Source organism: Symsagittifera roscoffensis, chromosome 5 (assembly GCF_963678635.1).
Source record: "Symsagittifera roscoffensis chromosome 5, txSymRosc1.1, whole genome shotgun sequence".
In the NCBI taxonomy this organism is placed as follows: Eukaryota; Metazoa; Xenacoelomorpha; order Acoela; family Convolutidae; genus Symsagittifera; species Symsagittifera roscoffensis.
Window position 1 is genome coordinate 66,668,170 of NC_087066.1, and position 24,234 is coordinate 66,692,403.

General features: G+C 45.8%; 2 protein-coding genes across 2 annotated transcripts; both read left to right on the top strand.

Annotated features, from left to right (window-relative positions):
• The first annotated feature begins 19,516 nt into the window (after window positions 1–19,516).
• On the top strand, window positions 19,517–20,377 carry LOC134846836 (uncharacterized). The gene has a single exon (XM_063864232.1). The coding sequence runs from the start codon at window positions 19,517–19,519 to the stop codon at window positions 20,375–20,377; it is 861 nt and encodes a 286-aa protein (XP_063720302.1).
• Window positions 20,378–21,433: 1,056 nt separating this feature from the next.
• LOC134846837 (uncharacterized) lies at window positions 21,434–22,546 on the top strand. Its single transcript, XM_063864233.1, has one exon. It carries the CDS (start codon window positions 21,434–21,436, stop codon window positions 22,544–22,546), a length of 1,113 nt encoding a protein of 370 aa, XP_063720303.1.
• The last annotated feature ends 1,688 nt before the right edge of the window (window positions 22,547–24,234 follow it).

Sequence of the window (24,234 nt, forward strand, 5' to 3'; positions counted from 1 at the left end):
GTCTTACTCTTCTCAAGAGGTTCACTGATCACCTGTTTCCCGGTAGCCTGATGCTCGCTTGATATCCATTCCTTGCCGACGTCCACCTCCCACATCTGTCGACTAGTCGAACCATTCTTCGTGTTCGTCTTCTGGGGTCTGAAGTCTCCTTCCGTTGCCAAACTTGTGGAAACCTCCATCTCTTTTTCTACCTCGGCCATTTTCCTTGGTTCGAAGCTACCCTTGTAGGCTGCTGTCTTCCACCGTGCTAGGACCATGGGAGCAGTCTCCCTCAGATTTTTCTCAGAGACTGCGTCCGTCGAAGGACTACTCAACCCCTCTACCTCTCTCTTCCTCTTCCGATACTTCACACCTCTACTTCGGGGCGTCGCCGCTATCATCACTGATTCGACCTCTTTATCCCGGTCCGACCCTTCCAACGCTTGCCACCCCCTGCTCGAGCCTTAAGGATATTAGTACTTTTAATCATATTACTAGCCTTAACCTTATCCCCCCTTACACCTTCAATCATTTTATCATCAGTTTTTTGTTTCAGAGTAGAGCTGTCTTTACATTCACCATCTCTGGTCTTCTGTCGCGTCTCCCTCAACTTGACCATCTTGCTCAGTAACTTTTTTCTTGCTTTTTAATCCAGCCCGGTGCCCAGCAACACCGGTTCCCCGAACTTGACCACCGTGTTCCACAGTTCTTCCTTGAAGTTATGTAGTGTAGTATCACTCTTCGTCTCTTGATTAAATTCACTCAAGAATTCCCGCCAAGCCTTCTCATCCAGAGTCTCTAGAAACATTCTCTTGTTCCCCTCAAACGTGTTCTTCTTGCTCTCTTCTGTACTCAAGAGTATCATCCCCATGTTGGAAGTTTCGTTTATCAATGGTAATTCCAGGCCTTTCCGAGGGGATGAGGTCAGAGGTGGCGTGGCCGTGTCCGCCCAATCATCTCCGCTCAGGTCCTGCAGCAGTTCCTGGGCGGTGAAATCCTCCTCAGCTGGTTTCGGCTCAGGCGTATTCCCCACTTTCACTGAGAGTTTCATCCATGCTTTCCGCTTCTGACTCGGCTCGAACTTTCTCAAGTATCTCTCTAAATCGGTTTTCTACGGGGCCACTTCTCTTGTCCCCAGGGGTGCCTACTGATAGGGGTGAGGGTGTCGCTGGGTCTTGCTTCTTGTAATCTGTCAGGGCCACATATAACAAGCCTGCCGCATCCAGCTCTTTCTCTTCTTGTTTCATTTCCACTTGCTCTAATCCGTAAGGCGCCCGGTACTTTCTTGTGGCAAACTTCATCTCGTCTTTCAGTGCGATGTGCCCTTCTTCTACGATCATCCTACCATCATCCCATACCGGCAACATGTTCTCCAAATTCGCTTGATCAAGCGTTCTCAAGATGTCCCGAACCTCGATTTTTTGAGGCATTGAGCCTCTAATTTTTTTCGCTTGAGTCGTCCACGAGTTTATCTTGATATCACAAGTATGGAAGTAGACCGCTGCTGTATATCCAATGAACAAGGGTTCCCAGCCATCGGTGAACTCCCTTTGCTGCTTTTCTACCGTGGCTCTTGCGAACAGGGATGAGACCACCAGGGGGTTATTCATCCCCAGGGTCATTCTCCTGACTGTTGGGAACTCAAGAACGGTGGCGGGCAGGATTTCCTTCTCTAGTGTCGCCTCTAGATCCCTCCTCACCAACTCGAAGCTCTTTTTCCACGCGGGGATTTCAGGATTTCTAGTCCGTCCGCCGTTAGGGGATTCAGATGCCAGAACTTGGGATAAGCATCAATGGGGCCTTCACGCTTTCCCCCATCCTACACTGCAGTTGCCTCCGGAAGTTGAACACTACGAACTCGGGATCTTTCACCCTCTCAAAAAGCACTGTATTACTCATTCGTGCCCTCAGCACCTCTTGTCGACACCAGTTCAACGCCGTCCCATCCAACAAGCTTATTAGGCTCACGTGTACCACTGAACTGCGGTATGCCGCCTCTAGAAGATCCGGAAAGGCGTACGTAACCGCTGGTCCGTAAATACAAGTCACGACCTCCTCTAGTCCACTTATCACTCCCACTGTGTCAGATCTCATTGCCAGGCATAGATCAGTCAGCAGAGGGATACCACCATTCGCCTCCCTCCATTCATCTCTCGTCTTAGGATTCTTCTCCTCGCCGATCATGTGTCGGTTTTGCATCAGAAGATACTTCACTAGAAACGTCTTCATCCGGCAGCGCACTTGTACGAGTTGGTGTCTATGCTTGAGTGGGTCTTTCCCATTGACAGGGGCTCCCGATATTTCATTAACCGATTAAACGCCACCAGTTCGCCATGAGTCAGGAGCACCAGTGTCAGATACCCGTCAATTCGAAGTGTCTCTACTCCCCTGCTGGACATGTACGCTGGACCCATGTTAAACAGGTACCTTGGGTAAACCAAGTACAGGGCCAGCAAGAGGTTTATGGGCATACTCAACAGCTCTTGTACAAAGGCCCCAAAAATGGTCTCTTTCGCATGAAATACTCCAGCCATGTATTTCTTTTCCCAACAAGGACTCAAGAATTTCAGGATCTCGTGATATTTCCTCGTCCTCAACTCACCTTTTGCATGCTCCCTCCAGAATCCTTCAATGGTGACCTCGTTCGCTGCCGTGACGAATACTCTCGGCTATCTCCAACTGTCCCTCAAGAAACTCCCAGATCTGCCTCACGAGAGGTGGGGCACTCTCTCTCGTCTTATCCGTAGCATTCTCTAGCCTTGGGGTTAGAAACGGCCACCTGCCTCTCTCTTGTCTCAGTCGATAGATATACCATCGCTTCCAGTTGTTTTTCGGCCGCAGCCACATTCTTTCTTTCGTTACTTGGTCCCCTCGATTTGCTGGTGGAATTTGTGATAGTCAAGTCCATACATCGGAACCATAGGCTGGCTGTCAGGTGACCTACTACTGGGTGGTCATCCCCTATTTCCGGACTGCACTTCAGTTGCCGAGCGAGATTCGAAATCTCAAGTAAGAGGACCTCATCCAACACAATGAGGATGTCTGCCAATTCATAGAATCCCCTTAATGCGTGGGACACGTCCGCCCATGCCGCTGCCAGTTCCGACTTCCGAAGTCTCAAATTTGTGGGCTCCAGCTCCCGATTGGGTGCTGCCATCAGAATCCGCCGTGCGCTCCCTTCGGCTATGAGGACCAAAATGGAATACACAAACTGCAGAGCAGGAGGCATGCTCGCGTACCCAGTGGACGTCGTAATTACCACTTTCGTTTTAGGTCCGAATCGAGAATTGACTTTTTCCGGCACCTCGTTCTTTGCGGCAAACAACGTCTGGATGGCCTCCCAGATTTTCTTTGGCATAGGCGCATCGCCTTTCAATTGCTCTAGAAGTACAGCCGCACGCAGGTGATCGTTCATTCCTGCGAATAGCAGTAGCTCTGGCTCGCAAGGCATCTCTGACTTCATCGCCACCATCAGAGTCAACATCTGGATCAACTCCGCACCTGGCAGCGAGTATACCAGAGTTTCCGGCCAGAACAACTTGGGAGACGTTCCCTCGAAATCCGAGCCCGCCACGATGATCACCCTTGCGTTCGCCGGATCCGCTCTATCTTATACTGCCAGTGTCTTGGCCAACTGGGCGCTCCCACAGGGTTTTCCATAACTTGGGTCGTCCGCTAATTTTGAACCCTCGTAGGCGGCGTCTAGTAGTTCCATCTCTTTCGGTTCCAGTAGCTTATCTACTACCCTCAACTGCGCGGGAGTTGCCAATCTGATTCTCGCAAAACTTGTTCGGTGCTTGGGGGGCTCCACTATGAGTCCTGGACTCCCCAGCAACTTGAGTGGCCTGTAATTGATCGGTCCCATGATTGATTTCACGGGGATCCCAGTCAGATCAGTCGTCTCCATTATTCCTGCTCTTGAGAAATGCGCTTCGTGGGCCTTTAACCAATCCACGCAATGGTGTCGGCTCAAGTCCTCGTGTGACACGTGCTTGAGCTCCAGGGCATCCGCCAACTCCTGTCTACACTCCAGATCCTCCAGGTCCAACTCCTTTATCTTCTCCAGGTATCGCAATCGGCTTGTCTCCGCTGGTCTCTCCACTCTCTTGCTATTTACCACCACCACTGAGGATACCACTGAACTTTGGGGCGTCGATGACTCTGCTTCCTCGGCTTCCATAGGCGTGGAACCCGGTTATCTGGTCCAGCTGCTCCTCGAGCTGTCTCTTGAGTCGACTCTCGCTCCTAGGCGACTGGACATGGGTCTTGTGGCAAAGAAAGGGGGTGTTGGGGGTGGATCGAATGTGAATTGGGCCGTTTCAAGCAGATCTGCCTCTAGCGCACTTATGTGCCTCTGGAAAACATTGTTCAACCACTCCACACCCCTAGGTCTGTCGAAATGGATTCCATCTGAAGACGCATCCTCCGGGAAGGATCGCCAACTACGTCCAACAATCTGACGGGAAGGACACTCCTCTGATTTATCTGCCTGATTATTTCGTTCCGGTTCAAACTTTCTCGTTCATATCCATTGCATGTTGGTCGGCCTTCATGTTATAAAGGATGTTGCAAATTGTGAGTATGGCGGGATCCATCTGAATCCGCAACTCCTCCAGAATGCAGCTCACTTTATCTTGTAGCCTCATCACTTTCCTTGACTTACCTCTGGACACGTCATTGCTCCCCATCATTAGAGTCACTGAAAACATTCTTGCCATCCCGAGCATCTCGAGTGACGCCAACATCTGCGGCGTTGCGGCTCCAGAGAAACTCAAGATTCCAGTCTGCCAGTGCGACTGGATCCGTGTCAGCACCCGTATCAGGCTGTCCCCTATATCAGGTGAACTGCACCCTCCGATATTCATGGCTGTGTATAGTATTGAGCCCAAGCCGCGTCATGGAAACAATCCCTTCTCGCCCGTTGCGCCGCGTTCCAATTCATGCGATCACCACATTCCTGACCGGTTGCTCCCTCCAAGTCGGGGGTCGCTCCACTCTAGTTGGACTTTCACGGTTTCCCAGCTGCAGCCTCTCGTTTCATTCCTTGAGACGCGACGAGCTCCCGCTCATCTGACTGCTCGGGGTTGAGCTCGGGGTATATCCCGGCAGTGCTACGTCCATTAGTGGGCGTATCGGTTGCGCCTCCAAACCACGCAAGGAGGACACTGGCTCGGTTGGTATCCACACTTCCAGTCCTTCGTGTATGTGCTCTTGTGCCGCGCGGTCTAAGTTGAATCGTCCCTTTGAGCTAGGAGCCTCATCCACCTCCAGGCGTGACTCCGTCCTTGAGCCTGCAGCTGCTCGTTCTGTAGTCCGGGTCCCCTTTTCTTTTTTCCCTCGTATTCTCGTTGTCGCCGCTGGATATTTTCAAGTTCTGAATTCAAGTTCTCGCAGTTCGCCTCGTTCTCTCGTACCCTTTGCTCTTGCTGGTACTCTGCTTTTAACATGTCAAGGTGACGCCGCGCCTGATCCCTCTCGAGGATCGCTTGATCTCTTTCCAGATTCCCTTGATCCCTCTCGAGTTTCGCGCTACCCCGAACAAGATTCGCTTTATTCCTCTCACTCTGCACCCTCTCTGGTTCCCTCTTTAGGTTACTGAGGTCAGGGTATGTCTCCTCCGTCTGCTGTGATCGTATCATGGAGGGTGGTTTACTCGTGGACTGGCCCGCGGATCTTGCCGGTGGTCTGGTCGGTAATGGGAACTCTCCCGCGCCGTACTCAGTGTTATTGTTCAAGCCAGGATTTCTCGCCAAGTCGAATCCTCTTACACCCCCATCCATATTCCAGGTCTGTTCTTGATTGGATATCCCATCTGTTGTGTAACCAACCATCAAGACAGCTTCTGTCGCGGACTCCCTGCATTCACCTTGCGCCTCCAACTGCAGAATGGCGTTTAACATCACTGCCATCCTCTCATCCACTTGGGTGTAGTCCAGATCCCTCAAGCGTCTGTACAGTCCATCGAGCGTAGGTCTCTTGAGTGCAGCAGGCATGGATTTTCAAAAACGATCTGCCATTTTCACGACTTCTAGATGATCTTGCGTTTCAACCAATTTGAAATTTACTTTACCAACGAACTTGAGTATTACCTTACCATCCAACTTGAGAACTCGAGAAATATCTCTTTTTGAATGTTGCCGATCGTGAACACAGATCAAGACCTTCTTTTTCTTTCAAGTGAGTGCGGCTAGCTCGTCAACTCAATTTAACAAATCAATCTGAAAATAAAATCCATTTTTAGACCAATTTGTTTCATTCCTAACCTAAACTACCCCATTATTGTGTTTAAAACATGATTCTTTCGTCATCTCACTAAAATGATTCAACTTGGAGTTTTCAGAGCATGCAGATTCATTTCATGTTTTAGCACCGTCAACTCTCTAAAATTTGGTTGTCATGCCAATCGCCTTAAAATCCATTTACCTGCTTCGAGCCCCGGTATAAATTACTTGAGACTCTCTTATACCTAACTTGAGATTCCCATGTACCCAACTCAGGCGATACTCAAGTAGTATTTCTTGTGTAGATTCAACATTTTTTCCGTTTCTGTGAAGACCACATGTAGGATAGCGTACAGTTCCCTTGGGCTCAACTTGCCTCTGTTCGGATCGTAAACCGGCATTGAGACCTCTCGTATCCCTCTTTCGACCATGAAGTCCCTCGGCCTCGTTAGTGCCAACATTACGTGCTCGGGGTCTTTCGTGTTCCTCTCAATGACCCTCGTCATCAGAAAACCTAGATATTCACCTGGAACTTGTGAAACTGAAGGAGGAAGCGCAGCCATTCTTCCTAACCCAGGCGTCTGTCTGAATAGAAACTCCACGTTCTGATATTCTCTTTTAAAGTCTGCTTCCAGTCTCGTGTTGAAGCTCATGTCCGCTTTTTTGCAGATCGCACTCCTCCTATCTGACAAAATGAAGTCGCTATCTGTGATCAGGATGTTCTCTAAATATTCATTCGGTATCTCGAATTTTATTTTGAAATTCCGCCCTATGGCAGGCTCAGCCTATTCCTCATCCAGTTTCAGCCCGTTGGTCTCTCTCACTTCTCGGAGTTTTTTTATCATCAAATTTTAGGTGTGGGTAAGTTTTACCCCCACTCCCCGGACAAAAATGATTATCGCCGTCACCGTCGATGATGCTGGGTCTAAAATATCTGGCGGTATCTCGAGCGGCCTGTCGGCTGCCGTCCATCGGAGGAGGGGAACTTTCGTTTTCATGTGTTTTTCCGCCGACAAGTCGACTTGCTGGATGCTTTGCTCCTCATCACTCTTACTCTTGACGTCGCTCATCCACTCTAGTATCCTCAAATTTGTGTTTTCCCTCCTTTCTATCTCGCTCTGTTCCAGATCTGTCTCTTGTTCTGGTGTGGAGTAGTCTTCCTGCAGGTAGTGTCCACTGTCGTTGATGATCTGCCATTCAATATCGGCTGCCAGTTCGCCCACACTCAGTAGCTCCTCGCATAATTTATCAGGCTGTATCTTATCAATCAAGAAGTCATCTCCGTATCTGTTGTACCTCATGCCTGTCCGTTTGCAATTGCCACTCCTGGTTCCCGCTGGTATCGGCAAGTCTGGTTCTGTCCACTTCGGCACCTCGTCCTGCTCCGGATCGTTCCAGTCTTCTTCCACAAAGGATTCCGCCTCTGAGTCCGATTCTATCTTTTCATTATCGTCCAAACTCAAGTCCTCGTTGCCATCATTTTTCTTTCTGGTGCCCTTTTCGTTCACCTCGCATGCTGGCTCTACCAATAGGTGTTCGAGTCCCTCCATATTCTGCGGTACCCACCAGTCTTCTGGGTATGGGACATGAGGTTTCAGGTTTTCCTAATGCGCTGCTCGCCCCGTACTCAAGCGGTAGAACCGTCCTTGCTGGTGTACTTCCCTTATCATGAACGGTCCTCTCCATTTCGTAAGTATTTTCTTTGTCCCTTTGGTAGGTATAACATTCTGGAAGACCCAGACGTATTTGCCCACTGCATATGGTTTCGCTTCCAGTATTTTTCTCATCGTATTTCTTCCGCTGTCTCATTTGTGCTTGCGCTGTGTTCCTCCTGCAGAGCTCGTTTAGTTCCCGTTGTCTCTTAACCGCTTCTTTCACATAAGCTTGAGGCGATTTTTCTTCCCTTAATCTGGGTAAAAGGATGTTAGAGGCATTGCTCTTTCCCTGTCCGTCAAAATCATGAAGGGACTGATTCCTGTTGTTGAGTGTTGCGTACTGTTGTATGCCCCTACCACTTGCGGCAGATATTTATCCCACTCTGTCATGTATCTTGAGCAGTATACCCTTAGCATGTTCACCAACGTTCTATTTTGTCTCTCCACTAACCCGTTGGTCTGGGGATGGTAGGTCGTTGAGTGCGCTTGAGCAATGTGTGACATCTTCATCAACTCTTTCGTCAGGTCCCCCACGAAGGCTTTTCCGTTGTCCGACTGAAATGTCGTGGGACAACCATACCGTGATATCCACTCTGTTATCAAGTGGTCACACGTCTCCTCTGCCGAGGCTGTCTGAGACGGTACCGCTTCTGCAAACTTTGTGAAATGATCTATTATGACCAGTATCTGGTTATATCCCGACTCTGTCATGCAGATCTTTTGATAGTCTATCTGCACAACCTCGTTAAATTCCAAGCTTTCAATGGAGGACTTAAGAGGGAAATTCATCTTCCTTGGGTCTTTCACCTGTAGACATGCTAGGCATGCATTCACCCATCTTTCGCAAGCTTTCCTTAATCCTGGCCAATCAAACTTATGTAATATTCTTTGTTGCACCTTGTCTATCCCCTGGTGCCCTATTTGATCATGCGATCTGAATAACACTTCCGTTTGGTACAACTGTGACAATATGATGAGGTTATGCTTGCGTAATAACTTCTACTGGTCTTTTCTCTTGCATGCTACCACTGCATCAGCTGTATGATAAAGTAAATATTTTCTCTCTTTGTAGAACTGGCTCAAAATCTTGTAGCTGTCTTCTTCCACGTCCCCCCTCTCTTTGGTCCCCGTCCGGATCCACTTGGAGAGGTTACTTGTCAACTTGTCATTCTTTAGGTCCGTATTAGGTCCGACAGCCTATATCTCGCCTTGACGTGTTCTTTTAGTGCCATTATCTGACCATTCATTTCTCCAGGACTGTGGATGTCATCTTTCAGCTTTACGCAAACTATACTTCTCAAGATTTTTCTGTCATCTTCTGGCACCAGGTTTGTTCTGACATTTGCGTTGCACGATAGCTCATTGAATGGTTTCCTCGATACTGCAATTTTCTCAAGTTCTTCAACCCCTCGCTTTTCCTGCTGATCCAAGTTGTACGTTCCTGAAGAAGGATCCGTCTGTAGTTCTCTGTCGCGGTGTTTCATCTTCTCTTCCGCCAGTATCATGCATAGACTACTTTGGTCATCGCTGCTCTTCTCTGAGTCTTCATCCCATTCTTCACTCGCCCCGGACAATTTTTCTTCTTCAGCATCTTCCTCCGCTGTTGGCCACTCCCCGTACTCTTGACCTAGTCCAAAGTGTTCAGCCTCATCCTTGAAGGCCACCTTTTTCCTCCTAACCCGAGTCCGCTCAAGTATGTCCTCAGGAATTTTATCAACCAATGACTGCACGACTTCTCTCTCACCAGATTTATTTTCTTTCCAGGAGTCCTCGCCACTATCCGCTTCCCTCCTTCTCAGTATCGTGACTTCTGGTTCCTCTTTGCCCTTCTCTTTGATCACGGGCTTATCGTCCGCCAGTTTCTCGAGTTATCTCCTCAAGTCTTCATCTATCACTGCTCTTCCCGTCGCTACTTGGTTCAGGTCATAGCCTCTCGCCTTGAGTATCTCCCTCACAATTTTCGACTTGAGTATTATCTCCATTGGCACCCCTTGGGTTCTTTTCAAGATTGTTTTCTCTGGAGGCTCCTTTGGTAATTCGTGGTGATCTTCTATCAACTTGCCTGACTTGTCGAGCCATCTCGTGAGTGGAAGACTATCATAAGTTTCCTTATCCATGAAGGAAAACCATCTTTGATTTCGGGCCTATCTGCCTCTCTTTGTTCTTGCCTCGCGTAGAACTCCGTCTTCTTACTCAAGCTAACGGCATTTTGATGTTTGTCTCTTGTCCTATGCTCAATTATCATGTTGTATCCGTCCAGGCGAACTATCCACCTTCCAATGTAGCTCTGGTCCATTGAGTAGGTTTTCAGCCAGCTGAGTGCCCTGTTGTTGACTCGCAGCTTGATTGGCTCGCTGCCTAGGTATGCTCTATATTTTTCGACAAAGGTAACCACCGCAAACATCTCTGCTTTTGGCGCCCCGTTTTTCATTTCCGTATCACTCAAGACTTTACTCCCATGCGCTATTGGGCTTAAGACTGTCTTCCCGTTCCATTCCTGTTCATGATGGAGAATGCCAGAAATAGCGACTATCGACGCATCCGTGTCCAGCACGTACATTCCTTTTTCCGTTGGAATCCCTAGCACCGGTGCCTCGTACAACTCCTTCTTTGTCCTCTGGAATGATTCTTCCGCTGCGTTGTTCCGCGTGAACTTCTTGCCTTTGTGCCTCATTAGTTGTTGCATCGGGTATATTTTGTCCGCGTAGCCCTTGATGAACTCCCTGTAACAGTTCGCAATACCCAGGAAGGTCATCAATTGATGTTCCGTCTTTGGCGATTTCCAAGTCAGAACCGCTTCTACTGCATCTGGGTCTGGTCTGATGCCATGCCTGTCCACCATCCTCCCCAAGTATTTGATCGAGTCCTTGAGTATCTCGCACTTCGACGGTTTGCACTTTAGTCCTGACCTCTTCATGCATGCAAACACCTCGTCTAGTCGCTCGATGTGGTCCTCCAGTGTAGGCGTCACAATTACCACGTCATCCACGTAGCACCTTACCAGATTGCCGTATTTCTTTGTCACGCCTATCAATGCGTGTGCCATCAACCGTTGAAATGTAACCGTGGCCTTGCAAAGACCAAACGGCATCCGTTTCCATTGAAAAAGCCCCAGCTCGCTGGCGAACCCCGTTTTGTCCCTGTACTGCTTCCTCAGTGGGACCTGCCAGAAAGCCGATCCTAAATCAAGAGTCATAAAAAATTTTGCATCACCTAACTTCGAGAGGCTCTCATCAATTCTAGGTATGGGATAGGCATCTTTCACCGTGAGTGACGGAGTTCAGATACCGAAAGTCACAACAAAACCTCAATTGGTCGCCTTTCTTTTTGGCCATCACTACTTCACACGCCCACAGTGAATTGGATGGTTCTATCATATCATACTCTAGTAAGGTATCTATTTCTTTTCTACATGCATCCGATTTGTGCGGGGTCATGCGCCTCGCCCCCTCCCTGTGCGGTACCGCAGACTCCTCAAGCTCTATTTCATGTTCAACGAAATTACAACATCCAATGTCTGCCTTATGTTTCGAAAAAATATCCTCATTCCGCTCCAGTACATCCTTGATGGCTTCGAGCTGTTCGTCCGTTATCTTACCCCTTAAATGCTCTATCTCCGGTAGAACCGACTAAATCGAACAGCTCGAAAGTCCATTGTCTCTGACCTAAGTGATTTTACAAGACCTGACGAACTGCAGACTTAGCTGCTTGTAAAGGGGAAGGAAGCTGGGATATGCTTTACGCGTGAAAATTCGGTATGAAATTACTGAAAATCCAAAACAGAATGAAGTTAACGATTTTCCCAATCAAATGGACAAAATTTGTATCTTGAGACGATTGAAGAAAATAAAATTAATTATTTTCTTCAATCGTCTCAAGATACAAATTTTGTCCCTATGATTGGGACAATCAATAATTTTATTCTGTTTTGGATTTTCAGTAATTTCAAACCGATTTTTCACGCGTAAAGCATATCCCAGCTTCCTTCCCCTTTGTATCGTCATAATTATATCAAGAGTATTCAACAAGACACTGACGCAGAGGCCGCTCTTGGTTATCGAGAAGGATCTTCCTAAAACAGCAGCACTTTGACTATTAGGATTTGAGACTATGCATACTTGCTTGTTATCACTTAGTTCATTATGGGTTTTCATTCGCAGGTTACAATTGGCAATTCGTTGGCTTTCAGCCTCACCCTCCTAAACAAATAAACCGGTGCTTTATTTTCATTCGCCATTATTAAATTTACCGGTTTAATTGCGTATTTCCTATCCGGGTTCCGTATCCTGAACAAAGCATTGTTTAAATCAATCGTTACGTCGAAAATCCTGATGAAGTCTCTGCCTAAAATGAATTGTTCAGACTCATCTAGGTTTTCTATTACGAGAAAGCTCATCCGCAGGTTGCGTTCCCCCAGGTTTAGGGCTATAATTGGTGTTCTGCCTAGTACCCGCAGCGCCCCTTTGTTTGCAGCTGACAGCCGTTTTCTCGAGTCTATCAAATCATCCTTGTTGAAACCCATTCGCTCCCAAGTTTCGATTGGTATAACACTCAAGACTGCTCCCGTATCAAGTAACCCACGTAACTGAGTCTTCTTGCCACTTATGTCAAGCACGTGTGCTGATACATCTGCCTCCGTCCCGATGTGCATTGCATCTTCCTCAAGCATGGCGCAGTGTCCAATCGATCTCACTTTCAAATCTTCTTTTCCCACCTAGATCTGTCCGGTTAGGTCTTCGTCGCATGTTATCATGGTTTTCGTGTAGATATTTATCCCTTCTATGTTTAACATCACCTCATGCGGACCATAAGACTCCGTATATCTGTTCGCGGCGCGGACTGACTCGCTGCCACCTCTTTTTAGTAGTACCCTCAGGGCTCTAGAAGTTGTCTGCGGACTTATTGCACTTAAGTAGTCTGCGTATACATCAATGTGCAATATTGTCTGATCGCTGGGTTTGCTTAGATTCCTCGTTACTTCGTGACCGCCCACTGTGATTATTGACATTATCCCGGCTCCAATCTTCGTTATGCCGAATGGATTTCCCGTCACCATTTTCAGAGTGTTGCAATTTCCACTCTTTCTCGCTCCCACTTCGGCTTCTGGCTTTGGCACTAACCCACTTAACTTCTCGTTCAACTTCTGCCTTTCGATCTCCTGTTTCAATCGTTGCTCGATTTCCTTCGTGGCTAGGTCTTGTTTCACTTTGTTGATGGCCTCTTCAGCTGCTCTTTCATAATTTATCTCCAAAAAATTCATGGCCTTGGCCTCCATGGCACTGCTGACTTGCGTTACAGCCTTCACCGTCTCGGTCGGTAAATCCGCACTCCGTGCCTCCGAATTTTTGGTTTCAAACTCAGTTTGTCTGTTTCTCTGGTTCTGCACCGCCGCCAACACCAACTTGAGCTTGGGGTGACTCTGGTTGTTGACTGCTTCTCAAAAAAAACAATGGACAGTCTATCCTGAAGTGCCCCTCTTGGTTGCAGAAAAAGCATCTCGCACCTATTTTGATGATCAAGCCACTATAGAACTCGTGTTCTTCCATCTGGCTCATGTGATCATAATCCGGTGCATATCCTAGACTCTTCATGCTCTGCTTGTACGTCGTGCAATCCGCCACGTGATGATCCGCTGACCCGCAATTTGCACATGATCTACGTTTGTCCATGTCATCTCTAGGCTTGTACTAATGACGACCTTTGTGGTTGACTCCCCCCTTGAATATTCCTGTTCTCTGAGTACGAGTACTTCTTCGGCTTCATCAGCATGTACTCCCTTGACTTTTGTCTCCTCTCTTCTGTAGTCGGTGCATTATCTTTCGACAGTGTATAGTACGTTGCCAACATTATTCTCAAGTCGTCACTTTTTACCCCATCGATGAACTTCGAGGCGATGCTAAAGTTCCTTCTGTTTGTTGACTCTTCAGGATCACTCCTTCGTCTCAAGCTCTCAAGATCATCCAGGAACCGATCAATTGATTCATCGTCTCTTTGCCTTCTCTTTTCAAATCTCATCATTGCTTGGTGACCCTTCATGCCTGACCCGAATCGATTCAACAAAATCTCGAAGATCTTGTCCGCAGTGTGGCGTTCCTCCTCCTCCTTCGCAACTACACATTTTAACGCTGTGCCTTCTAGGTTGCTCAGTATCGCCGTTTAGGCCTGTCTCTCGTCATTCAAGTTGTCTTGTTCCAGCTGTAGTCTCATGACTTCTACCCATGTGTCGAGGCACCCTTCTGAGTCATCTTTAAATTCTTTCGGCTTCGTGATGGTTTTCCTGGGTTTGCCACCTCCTCTTTCACTCGAGTCGGTGTTCCTCGTGGCGAAGGCCTCCAGTGTCCTGTTCATCATTTCCCAGGTGCTCGCCCACGTCATGGCATCCGGTCCCACGTTATTGTTTGTCGTGGAATCCCCTGGACCACTCGTCGTATTTGCGGTTCCACTCTTCATAATTGTCTTGCCCCCGCCGGTGCTAAGCTTGCTGCATCCCGGGTTAACGGTAACGGTGTTGACTCCCGTTTGTTCCGTTGTGGTTCCATGAACTCGACTCTGTTGCCTTGTGTTCGATTTGTTACCAGATTGTCTTGTGTTATAGAGTTTCTCAAGATGGCATCCAGTTTCGACTTATGGCTCACGAACTCTCCGCCTGGTCTCTGCTCAAAGTGTCCATCCTCGTCTCCAGATTCCCTAGCTTACTGTTCACGGTGTCATACCATTGCTTCATTACTTGCATGTCTTTTTTCATGTTCTTCTCTCGGTCTTTGTCAGTGGCCTCTACCTTGTCTGACATCTGCTGAAGATTTTCCTCCGTCGCCATTGCCAGGGTAAAATAGTTGTCCAGGTACTCGTTTTTGTTGTATCTTTTTTCCTTCTTTATCACTTCCCGATCCTCCTCGCTGGACTTAAGTTTTTTGTCGATCTGATCTAACTTCGCCGTTAAATCGCCCAGCTCAAGAGGAGTTGTTGCTTCATGGTCAGCTGTTGCCCCATGACTAGCTGTTGCCCCATGTTTGACCTGATCATCATCTTGGTTGGCCTCTGTTGTTATCGTGGAAACTGTTCCAAACGTTTTGCCTTTCTCGGCCTTCGGTTCTTCCTCCACTATGTCTCTTGATTTCATTACGACCATCATTGCGAACCTCTCTGTGAATGACGTTCTTTTCGTTTGAGAATCGTCCTTTATGGTTTCTGGCGTGTTGCCCATCGTGTCCTCCACAGTGTCTATCGGCGAGAATTCCATCGTCTTTTGCTTTTGTTCTTCTGCATTCGGCATCGGTGTCGACTCCGTTGTCTTCTTCTCCACCTCATCAACACTCTGATCTGGTGTCTCAAGATCAATTTCTATAGCAGGTTCCGTTTGTCCCTCTTCAGCGCTCACTTTCGTCTTGTTCTCTTTTGCGCTTCGTGTGTTGACCATGCTCACTGAAAAAATCTTTCTTGTTAATCTTGGGTCAAACGGTGTTACCTTTCGTTGCGACGAGTTATGATTTGTCTTTGACTCTATAACTCTTCTTTCTGCTATCGGTACTCTACTCCGCCTCATGATTTTTATTTACAATTGCCTCTATTTACAATATGATTATTTACAAAATTCTTTTACAAGGATAAAAATTCTTTAAAAAACATTCTTATTTCGCTTACAGAAAAAAAAACTTTCAATTCTTGATCTTAATAGAACGGATCTTTCGCGATTTAATCGTTCGGACCGGTTGTTTTGCTTTTAATTGAGCGTTGAGCTATTTCGCACTGTCCCAAGACCTTTAAGTACCGTCACACATTTTTTTTGTACCATCCCAAGACTTCTTGTACTGTCCCAAGATTTCTATGTACTGTCCCAAGGCTCTCTCGTGCTGTCGCAAGACTTCTCTGAACTGTCCCAAGACTTTCTCATGCTGTCCCAAGACTGTTAGGTACTGTTCCAAGAATTCTCTTAACTGTCCCAAGACTACTGTCCCCAGACTACACTGTCCCAAGACTCTCCGGTACTGTCCCAGGTCTTCTTGGTACTGTCCCAAGACTACTCGGTACTGTCCCAGGACTTCTTAGTACTGTCCCAAGACTACTGTCCCAAGACCGTACTGTCCCAAGACTACTGTCCTAAGACTGCACCGTCCCAAGACCACCGTCCCAAGACTGCACTGTCCCAAGACTACTACCCTCAAGTCTGTACTGTCCCAAGACTGCAATGTCCCAAGACCACTGTTCCAAGACTTCACTGTCCCAAGACTACTGTCCAAAGACTGTACTGTCCCAAGACCACCGTCCCAAGACTGCACTGACCCAAGACTACTGTCCCAAGACTGCACTGTCGCAAGACCACTGTCCCAAGACTGCACTGTCCCAAGACTGCACTGTCCCAAGACTGCTGTCCCAAGACTACTGTCCCAAGACTGTACTGTCCCAGGACGACTGTCCCAAGACTACTGTCCCAAGACTGTACTGTCCCAAGACTCTGTACTGTCCCAAGGAAGGCTTCCTGGTACTGTCCCAAGACCACTTTCCCAAGACTGTACTGTCCCAAGACTGTACTGTCCCAAGACTCTTCGGTACTGTCCCAGGACTTCTCTACCAAGTGTTGGGATAGTGGGAGCTATTCTTTTTCGTTGTCGGGACTCTTGAACCACTGTACCTGGTACCACCACTTGAGCTCTAGTAAAAAAAATTCCCAAAAAAAAACCCAACCTTAGTGGCCAAAAGTTTGAATTACTAACCCCCCTGTATTTATTTTCCTTTTACTTTTTTGATGCAAGTTGGAACCCAAATTGTTCGGGGGTGTCTTGTGATCACCTGTTTGTTCAAAACCGATTAAAATTTGGGTTTTATTTAAATAAAACGTGAAAATTTAAACAGGGAAAAAATAATCAAAACAGAGAGATAAACCCACCTAAAATTCAAAGGTGACTTGTGTCAACTTTTTATTAGAAAAAACGTCTGGTACCTAATTGCGACGCGTCCCCCCCCCCTTGCTACCAATTTTATGGGGCATCACAAAAACTGTCTACTTCCGTTCCCCCCACCCTATCCGACCAGAGTACTTACCTTAATTCGAAATTAAATTTGGATATCCGCTTCTTATAATCAACGCGTGTAAGATTCTAATGTAACTAAATCGACGATGTCGATCAATTAGTTACTCGAATATGTTCCCCCTTTTTCCAATTTACAACCGCCAACCTCTAACCTAACCAGCCCCCATTCTAACCTCCCCCTCTTGAGCCCTCCTCTTAAGCCGAAAATTACCTTAAGCGCCGGGTGATAATTCTCTTGAGAGAAAACCTTAGAATCTGTTTCCAGCCTCTGCTTGAGTAAAAATGTTCCTCAAAATATTGGGGTTCCTCTTATCCAATTTTTTATTTATCTCCTATAATGTAATGTGGATTTTAACGATACCTGCTTGACCAACTTGAGAACACCCCCGTCCTCTCTTGTTGTTCTGATTCCGTGCTGGTTGTCTCCTTGATGTGTCCTGCACCTGATCATCAGCACCACTTTCCCACTTGGCTGATCACCTGTTCCAGTCAAGTCTCCTAATGGTCCAGCTAAGTCCTTGTGAACAACTTTCCTACCGAATGGTCACCTCTTCCAGTTAAATCTCCTATTGGTCCAGCTAAGTTGCAAGCTATCTGAAAACCCTTAACAACGCCCCACACTCGGGCACCTTATTAAATTGCTGAATTGATCGAAACAATCGGTCTTATAAAAACAGTATGGATATACTATTTAAATAATATAAAGGTTTGATTCAACTAATCTGGTGTCAAAGTCACTGTCATTTTTTTGTTTTATGGTTTTTGTTCCTTTTTCTATTTTTTTCGGTTTTTGTGATGCTTTTTGTCTTTTGCTCGTTTTTTTGTCCCCCTAGTTACCCCCCTTACTGGGTTCGCTAAGCCTCGTTCGGAGAGCGTACCAGGAACTTTTCTCGAATTTTCTTAAAAAGCTATCACGGTACAACCGGAAAGTTTACACGTTCCCGCTGGATACCACCGGTACTCTAGAATGGGCATGTAGCCCGGAGCTGTGTCAAGTGGGTTCGACTCCGTAGTCATGATGTCGTAAGAACACCCAGGAGTGCCATAAAAACACTATGTAACAGTCGCCTACTTGAGTAACATATGAGGTTAAAGAAAAACAGGCCCTATAACCATTGGCTCAAGAGTCAGGGACACTATCTCTTGTGTTTTTCTACCTCGAACGGTCGGAGCCAATTCGGTTCACTTGCGACATGAGACTAAAAACCCGTTATAGCTTAAAGGCCACTACCAAAATACCCCCCACTCTAGAAAATAAGAACGTCCCCATACTTAGCTCTCAAAATACCCAAAATACGCGAACGCCGTTAAAAACAGGGTCGGAACAGTCCGTACAGTTACTTTTTATTAGACAGTGGAACTTTCAGATGGATCAACCTACAGCTCTCATTATCTCAACATAACAATCATAAAACACACTCAAGAAAATAAAATGGAGTACTTACATACCAGCACACTCGAGAATTGAGGTAACTAAATTAATAAGCAACTTGAGAATAAATGGCGAATTAAGTTTGACTCAATAAGTTCTAATCGAACAAGTTTTAGCTTGAGAATTGTGTTTTTTGTCTGGACCATTGGGAGACTTCGGTTGTCTACATTTCCACCGAAGGTTCCTTTTGATCCAACTGAATTGCGATGTTCTTTTACTCTCGATTATTTTCTGTCTCCTGTCACGAATAAGACAGCTCTACTCTCGTTCGATTAATTGTCGAAACTGCTGTCGCGAGAAACTTGAGCATGACATGTCCAATTCGAATTTTTGAAAAATTCCTTTTGACCCCAAAATCATGTTATTCGCATTACTCGAGGTCAAACTTCCAAATATGACCGACTGGCACATACTCCCCGGACTCAAGATCGATGTCCTCATCGCGTGTTGCCGTCTGCCAGTGAATCCGCAGAATTCTGAGTGTAGCTCAAGATACAGTGCCAGTGGTCATTTACAAAGGTTTGCAGTAGAATTAAGTTTAACTACACCCCAAAATTCACAACCATGTAAAATTTTCACACTATCGCTAAACAGCAATCAAAATCTGCGCACACCTGCACCTTTAATTCATGCTTTGCAAGCTAATGATTTAAAACTTCTTTTGTCCCATTCGATCAGGAGATTGACATGCAACATTTTGACTCATATAATAGATATAGCATATTAATAACAATGTCTCGTTCGTTATAATTTCTTTTCGTGAACTCAGATTTCATCCGAGTTCACCCTCGAGCCCCTTTCCTCCCCTCTCAAGACTCAAGACTCTAGAATTTCCCACTGAGCCGCCTCCTCATCTCGCGTTCTTCGCCTTCGAGGTGCTAGGCCCAACACACTTGACACCGCAATCTGTCTTAACAGTGCCTCCTCATCATCGGAGCTAATTACGATCTCTTCCCAAGCCTTCAGTTTTTCATAAGACCGCATCCATTCCCTCTGTTCTTGCAGCCTCTTTGCTTGGTTGGGCAAACCCTTCACCTTCGACTCCCTATTCAAGCAAAAGGAGTTGTGCAGACTCAGACTCACGTTATCCGCCAATTCGGTCGTTGTTACACCTATGCCATCTCCGTTACGGTTATTTTGGAAGATCGTTCCTACAAATTGATATCTGCGTATTGCCCACAGAGCCATTTAGCAGATGATATGAAAGATCAATTCTACGATGCCCTTGAACGTGAGTTGCTGACGACCGATAACTCGCTGGTTGGTGGTGATTTCAACGGACACATTGGCGAGGACAACTCAAGTTGCGAAAGTGTACATGGTGGTTTTGGTTATGGAAGCCAGAACAGTGACGGCGTCCGACTACTAGACTGTGCCATGTCTGCACGACTGTTTTTTGCCATCACTGCGCTCAAGAAACTACACACTCAGTTTGTGACATTTATGTCGGGCCGTATTGCAACCCAGATAGATTATATTTTTTACAGAAAAGGCTCAATCTCATCTTTAAAGAATGCAAAGACTATTCCAGTTGGCATCCAGCATAAACTTGTTGTAGCTCACTTTACCATGAAGAAAGTCCACAAACAAAGAAAAGTCAAGCGACAACCAAGGATAAAGACTTGGAAACTACGTGATCCAGAGACAAAGAAACTTTTCACTACTGAGTTTGCTGCGACACCTGAGACTACTACATGGGAGGAGCTTAAGAACAACCTGTTCGAGGTAGCACAAAATGTTTACGGTGTTTCTCGAGGACATGCAGCTTCACGTGAAACTTGGTGGTGGAACCAAGAAGTAGAAGAAGCTGTGAGAATGAAGAAACAACTGTTCAAACAGTGGCGCAGAAACAAAAACGATGCAAATCGGACAGAGTATGCGAATGTTAAACGTGCTGCAAAGCATACGATTTGTGATGCTATCAACAGTCAAGTAGAGCAAGCTATTGCAGAAGCTGACTCTATGAAGATCTTCAATATAGCAAAGCAAAGGGTCAAGCAAAGACAAGACGTTGTCCGGCACGAATTGCTTGAAGGATGCAGAAGAGAAACTTCAAACTAACATTGCTGCTCGTAAGAAAATATGGAAAGACCATATGTATGATATCATGAATGTTGAACATTCTTACACGAGTAGTGACAAACCGGCTGTAGAAGGACCTTCTGAGGAAGTTACAGTGGCAGAGCTTAAGAGTGCCTTGCGAGCGTTAGCGAACAAGAAGGCTCCAGGGCCCAGTGGTATCACTGCAAAGGTGCTCAAAGCTGCTGGTGACCCCTTCATTGATGTACTGACAACTATTTGCAGCCAGATCTAATTCAGTGGTAAGATGCACGATGACTGGAAACTGAGCTCTCTGATTCCACTGTACAAAGGTAAAGGTGACCCTCTCAGTACCTAATGAAAATGTAAGAAGGCTGTAGCAACGGAGTATGATGCCCTTATTAGCACGTAGTGAGTCAATATGATGGGGAAAAAAATCCCTTTCATGCATTTTGTAAGTTCTGTTGGATGACACTGTACCATCCTGATGAGTTACTCGGAGTTCAAGGAGGACATTTACCGGGCTGTCCTTGGATTATGTGACCAGAATGGTCTGAAGTGCATGTCAGCAACGGATTTTATTGGGAGCAGATTAGCCAGAAAATGGCTGTTTTGAATAAGTATTGGTGTTAATTGTTCAATTGAACGAATTAGGAAGGATCAAAATAGAGACACGGCACGACCTTGAAAAATTGCGAACACTTAAACCAGCGAAAATCTAAAACCGTTACCGAGCAATCCCCGAGAGTTCGGAGCGTTATTGGGAAGATCTGCTACCCTTCCTGGTTGCCAAAAAGAGAGCTCTTTGGCTGAATTCGGAAATCCGTAAAAATCTTGGGAAAGACAGTAGACATTGATTTTAACAGCTTTTAGCTTCCCGGAAGTTCTTGAACTGAACATAAATAACATCAAATTCGTCTCCCTATTCAAGCAAAAGGAGTTGTGCAGACTCAGACTCACGTTATCCGCCAATTCGGTCGTTGTTACACCTATGCCATCTCCGTTACGGTTATTTTGGAAGATCGTTCCTACAAATTGATATCTGCGTATTGCCCACAGAGCCATTTAGCAGATGATATGAAAGATCAATTCTACGATGCCCTTGAACGTGAGTTGCTGACGACCGATAACTCGCTGGTTGGTGGTGATTTCAACGGACACATTGGCGAGGACAACTCAAGTTGCGAAAGTGTACATGGTGGTTTTGGTTATGGAAGCCAGAGCAGTGACGGCGTCCGACTACTAGACTGTGCCATGTCTGCACGACTGTTTTTTGCCATCACTGCGCTCAAGAAACTACACACTCAGTTTGTGACATTTATGTCGGGCCGTATTGCAACCCAGATAGATTATATTTTTTACAGAAAAGGCTCAATCTCATCTTTAAAGAATGCAAAGACTATTCCAGTTGGCATCCAGCATAAACTTGTTGTAGCTCACTTTACCATGAAGAAAGTCCACAAACAAAGAAAAGTCAAGCGACAACCAAGGATAAAGACTTGGAAACTACGTGATCCAGAGACAAAGAAACTTTTCACTACTGAGTTTGCTGCGACACCTGAGACTACTACATGGGAGGAGCTTAAGAACAACCTGTTCGAGGTAGCACAAAATGTTTACGGTGTTTCTCGAGGACATGCAGCTTCACGTGAAACTTGGTGGTGGAACCAAGAAGTAGAAGAAGCTGTGAGAATGAAGAAACAACTGTTCAAACAGTGGCGCAGAAACAAAAACGATGCAAATCGGACAGAGTATGCGAATGTTAAACGTGCTGCAAAGCATACGATTTGTGATGCTATCAACAGTCAAGTAGAGCAAGCTATTGCAGAAGCTGACTCTATGAAGATCTTCAATATATCAAAGCAAAGGGTCAAGCAAAGACAAGACGTTGTCGGCACGAATTGCTTGAAGGATGCAGAAGAGAAACTTCAAACTAACATTGCTGCTCGTAAGAAAATATGGAAAGACCATATGTATGATATCATGAATGTTGAACATTCTTACACGAGTAGTGACAAACCGGCTGTAGAAGGACCTTCTGAGGAAGTTACAGTGGCAGAGCTTAAGAGTGCCTTGCGAGCGTTAGCGAACAAGAAGGCTCCAGGGCCCAGTGGTATCACTGCAAAGGTGCTCAAAGCTGCTGGTGACCCCTTCATTGATGTACTGACAACTATTTGCAGCCAGATCTAATTCAGTGGTAAGATGCACGATGACTGGAAACTGAGCTCTCTGATTCCACTGTACAAAGGTAAAGGTGACCCTCTCAGTACCTAATGAAAATGTAAGAAGGCTGTAGCAACGGAGTATGATGCCCTTATTAGCACGTAGTGAGTCAATATGATGGGGAAAAAAATCCCTTTCATGCATTTTGTAAGTTCTGTTGGATGACACTGTACCATCCTGATGAGTTACTCGGAGTTCAAGGAGGACATTTACCGGGCTGTCCTTGGATTATGTGACCAGAATGGTCTGAAGTGCATGTCAGCAACGGATTTTATTGGGAGCAGATTAGCCAGAAAATGGCTGTTTTGAATAAGTATTGGTGTTAATTGTTCAATTGAACGAATTAGGAAGGATCAAAATAGAGACACGGCACGACCTTGAAAAATTGCGAACACTTAAACCAGCGAAAATCTAAAACCGTTACCGAGCAATCCCCGAGAGTTCGGAGCGTTATTGGGAAGATCTGCTACCCTTCCTGGTTGCCAAAAAGAGAGCTCTTTGGCTGAATTCGGAAATCCGTAAAAATCTTGGGAAAGACAGTAGACATTGATTTTAACAGCTTTTAGCTTCCCGGAAGTTCTTGAACTGAACATAAATAACATCAAATTCGTTTTTCAGAATTTGAAAAGCTAGGAGTTGAGTGAAAAAGGATATCCGTCTCCGATGGATATCTTGATTTTTATCACCTGAACAAAAACAATATAAAATAATAGCTATTTTTTGAAGTGACCGCGTTGTCTGGTGACATACTGAGACCCAGCCATGAGCTCACTATTTCTGCATGTAACTAAGTTAATTTGCGCGGTTTGATCGATAGGCTTAAATTGTTATGACTTTGTCGACCTGATGTTAAGAGACCACACACTGAACTGGGTTTGGTAGAGACGGTTTAAAGCACTTAAAGCATGTGAAGCTGTCTTTAGATGCTAGCCAGTCGTTTTTAAGACCTAGCTTTAATTTTCTGTCGCTTTGTACTTCCGGGGGAATGTTTCATCCATCGGAAATGGATCGAAAGCTTCATTTCAATTTTATCTCTTCATATGCAGAAATTGAAATTCTGATGTTAATAAATTGATTTCAGGACTTTGTCCAAGAGCCAAAAGTGGATTAAAATATCTGGATCCCGTCTCTGGACCCCTCCAAGTTCTCAAAGTTCGCGAAGTTCGATACCAGGACTTTCGCAATTTCCCATGTGTGAAACAGGACCTGTAACGGTTGAAACAGTACAATGGTTACTCACCGGGTAGCTTCATTTCTTCCATAATCAATTGAATGTAACCTACGATTTCCGTCTTCTTATTCCACTTTGTCATCTTGTTCTAAGTTTCTAATTTTCGCGGTTTCAATTGTCGCAAAGACTCAGACTGTTACGTTTCTTACATGTTCAATTGGAAAATTCGACATTAATTTTGTAGATTTTTTATTACCCACCATTTTTGGTTGAAATTGTAAATCACATCCCTAATAGTGGATTTTGAGGTGTCTTACGTCTCTTTTTGTTCTAATAAAAACAGACAGCTTTTTATTCGAAGAAAACATATTCACCGGATAGTCTCTCAATGTCCTCAATGACTCACCATCCAATTATACATCATCAAAGTGGTACAAAACTATAAGACATAATCTAAAATAAGTTCACAAAAGGCCATCTCACT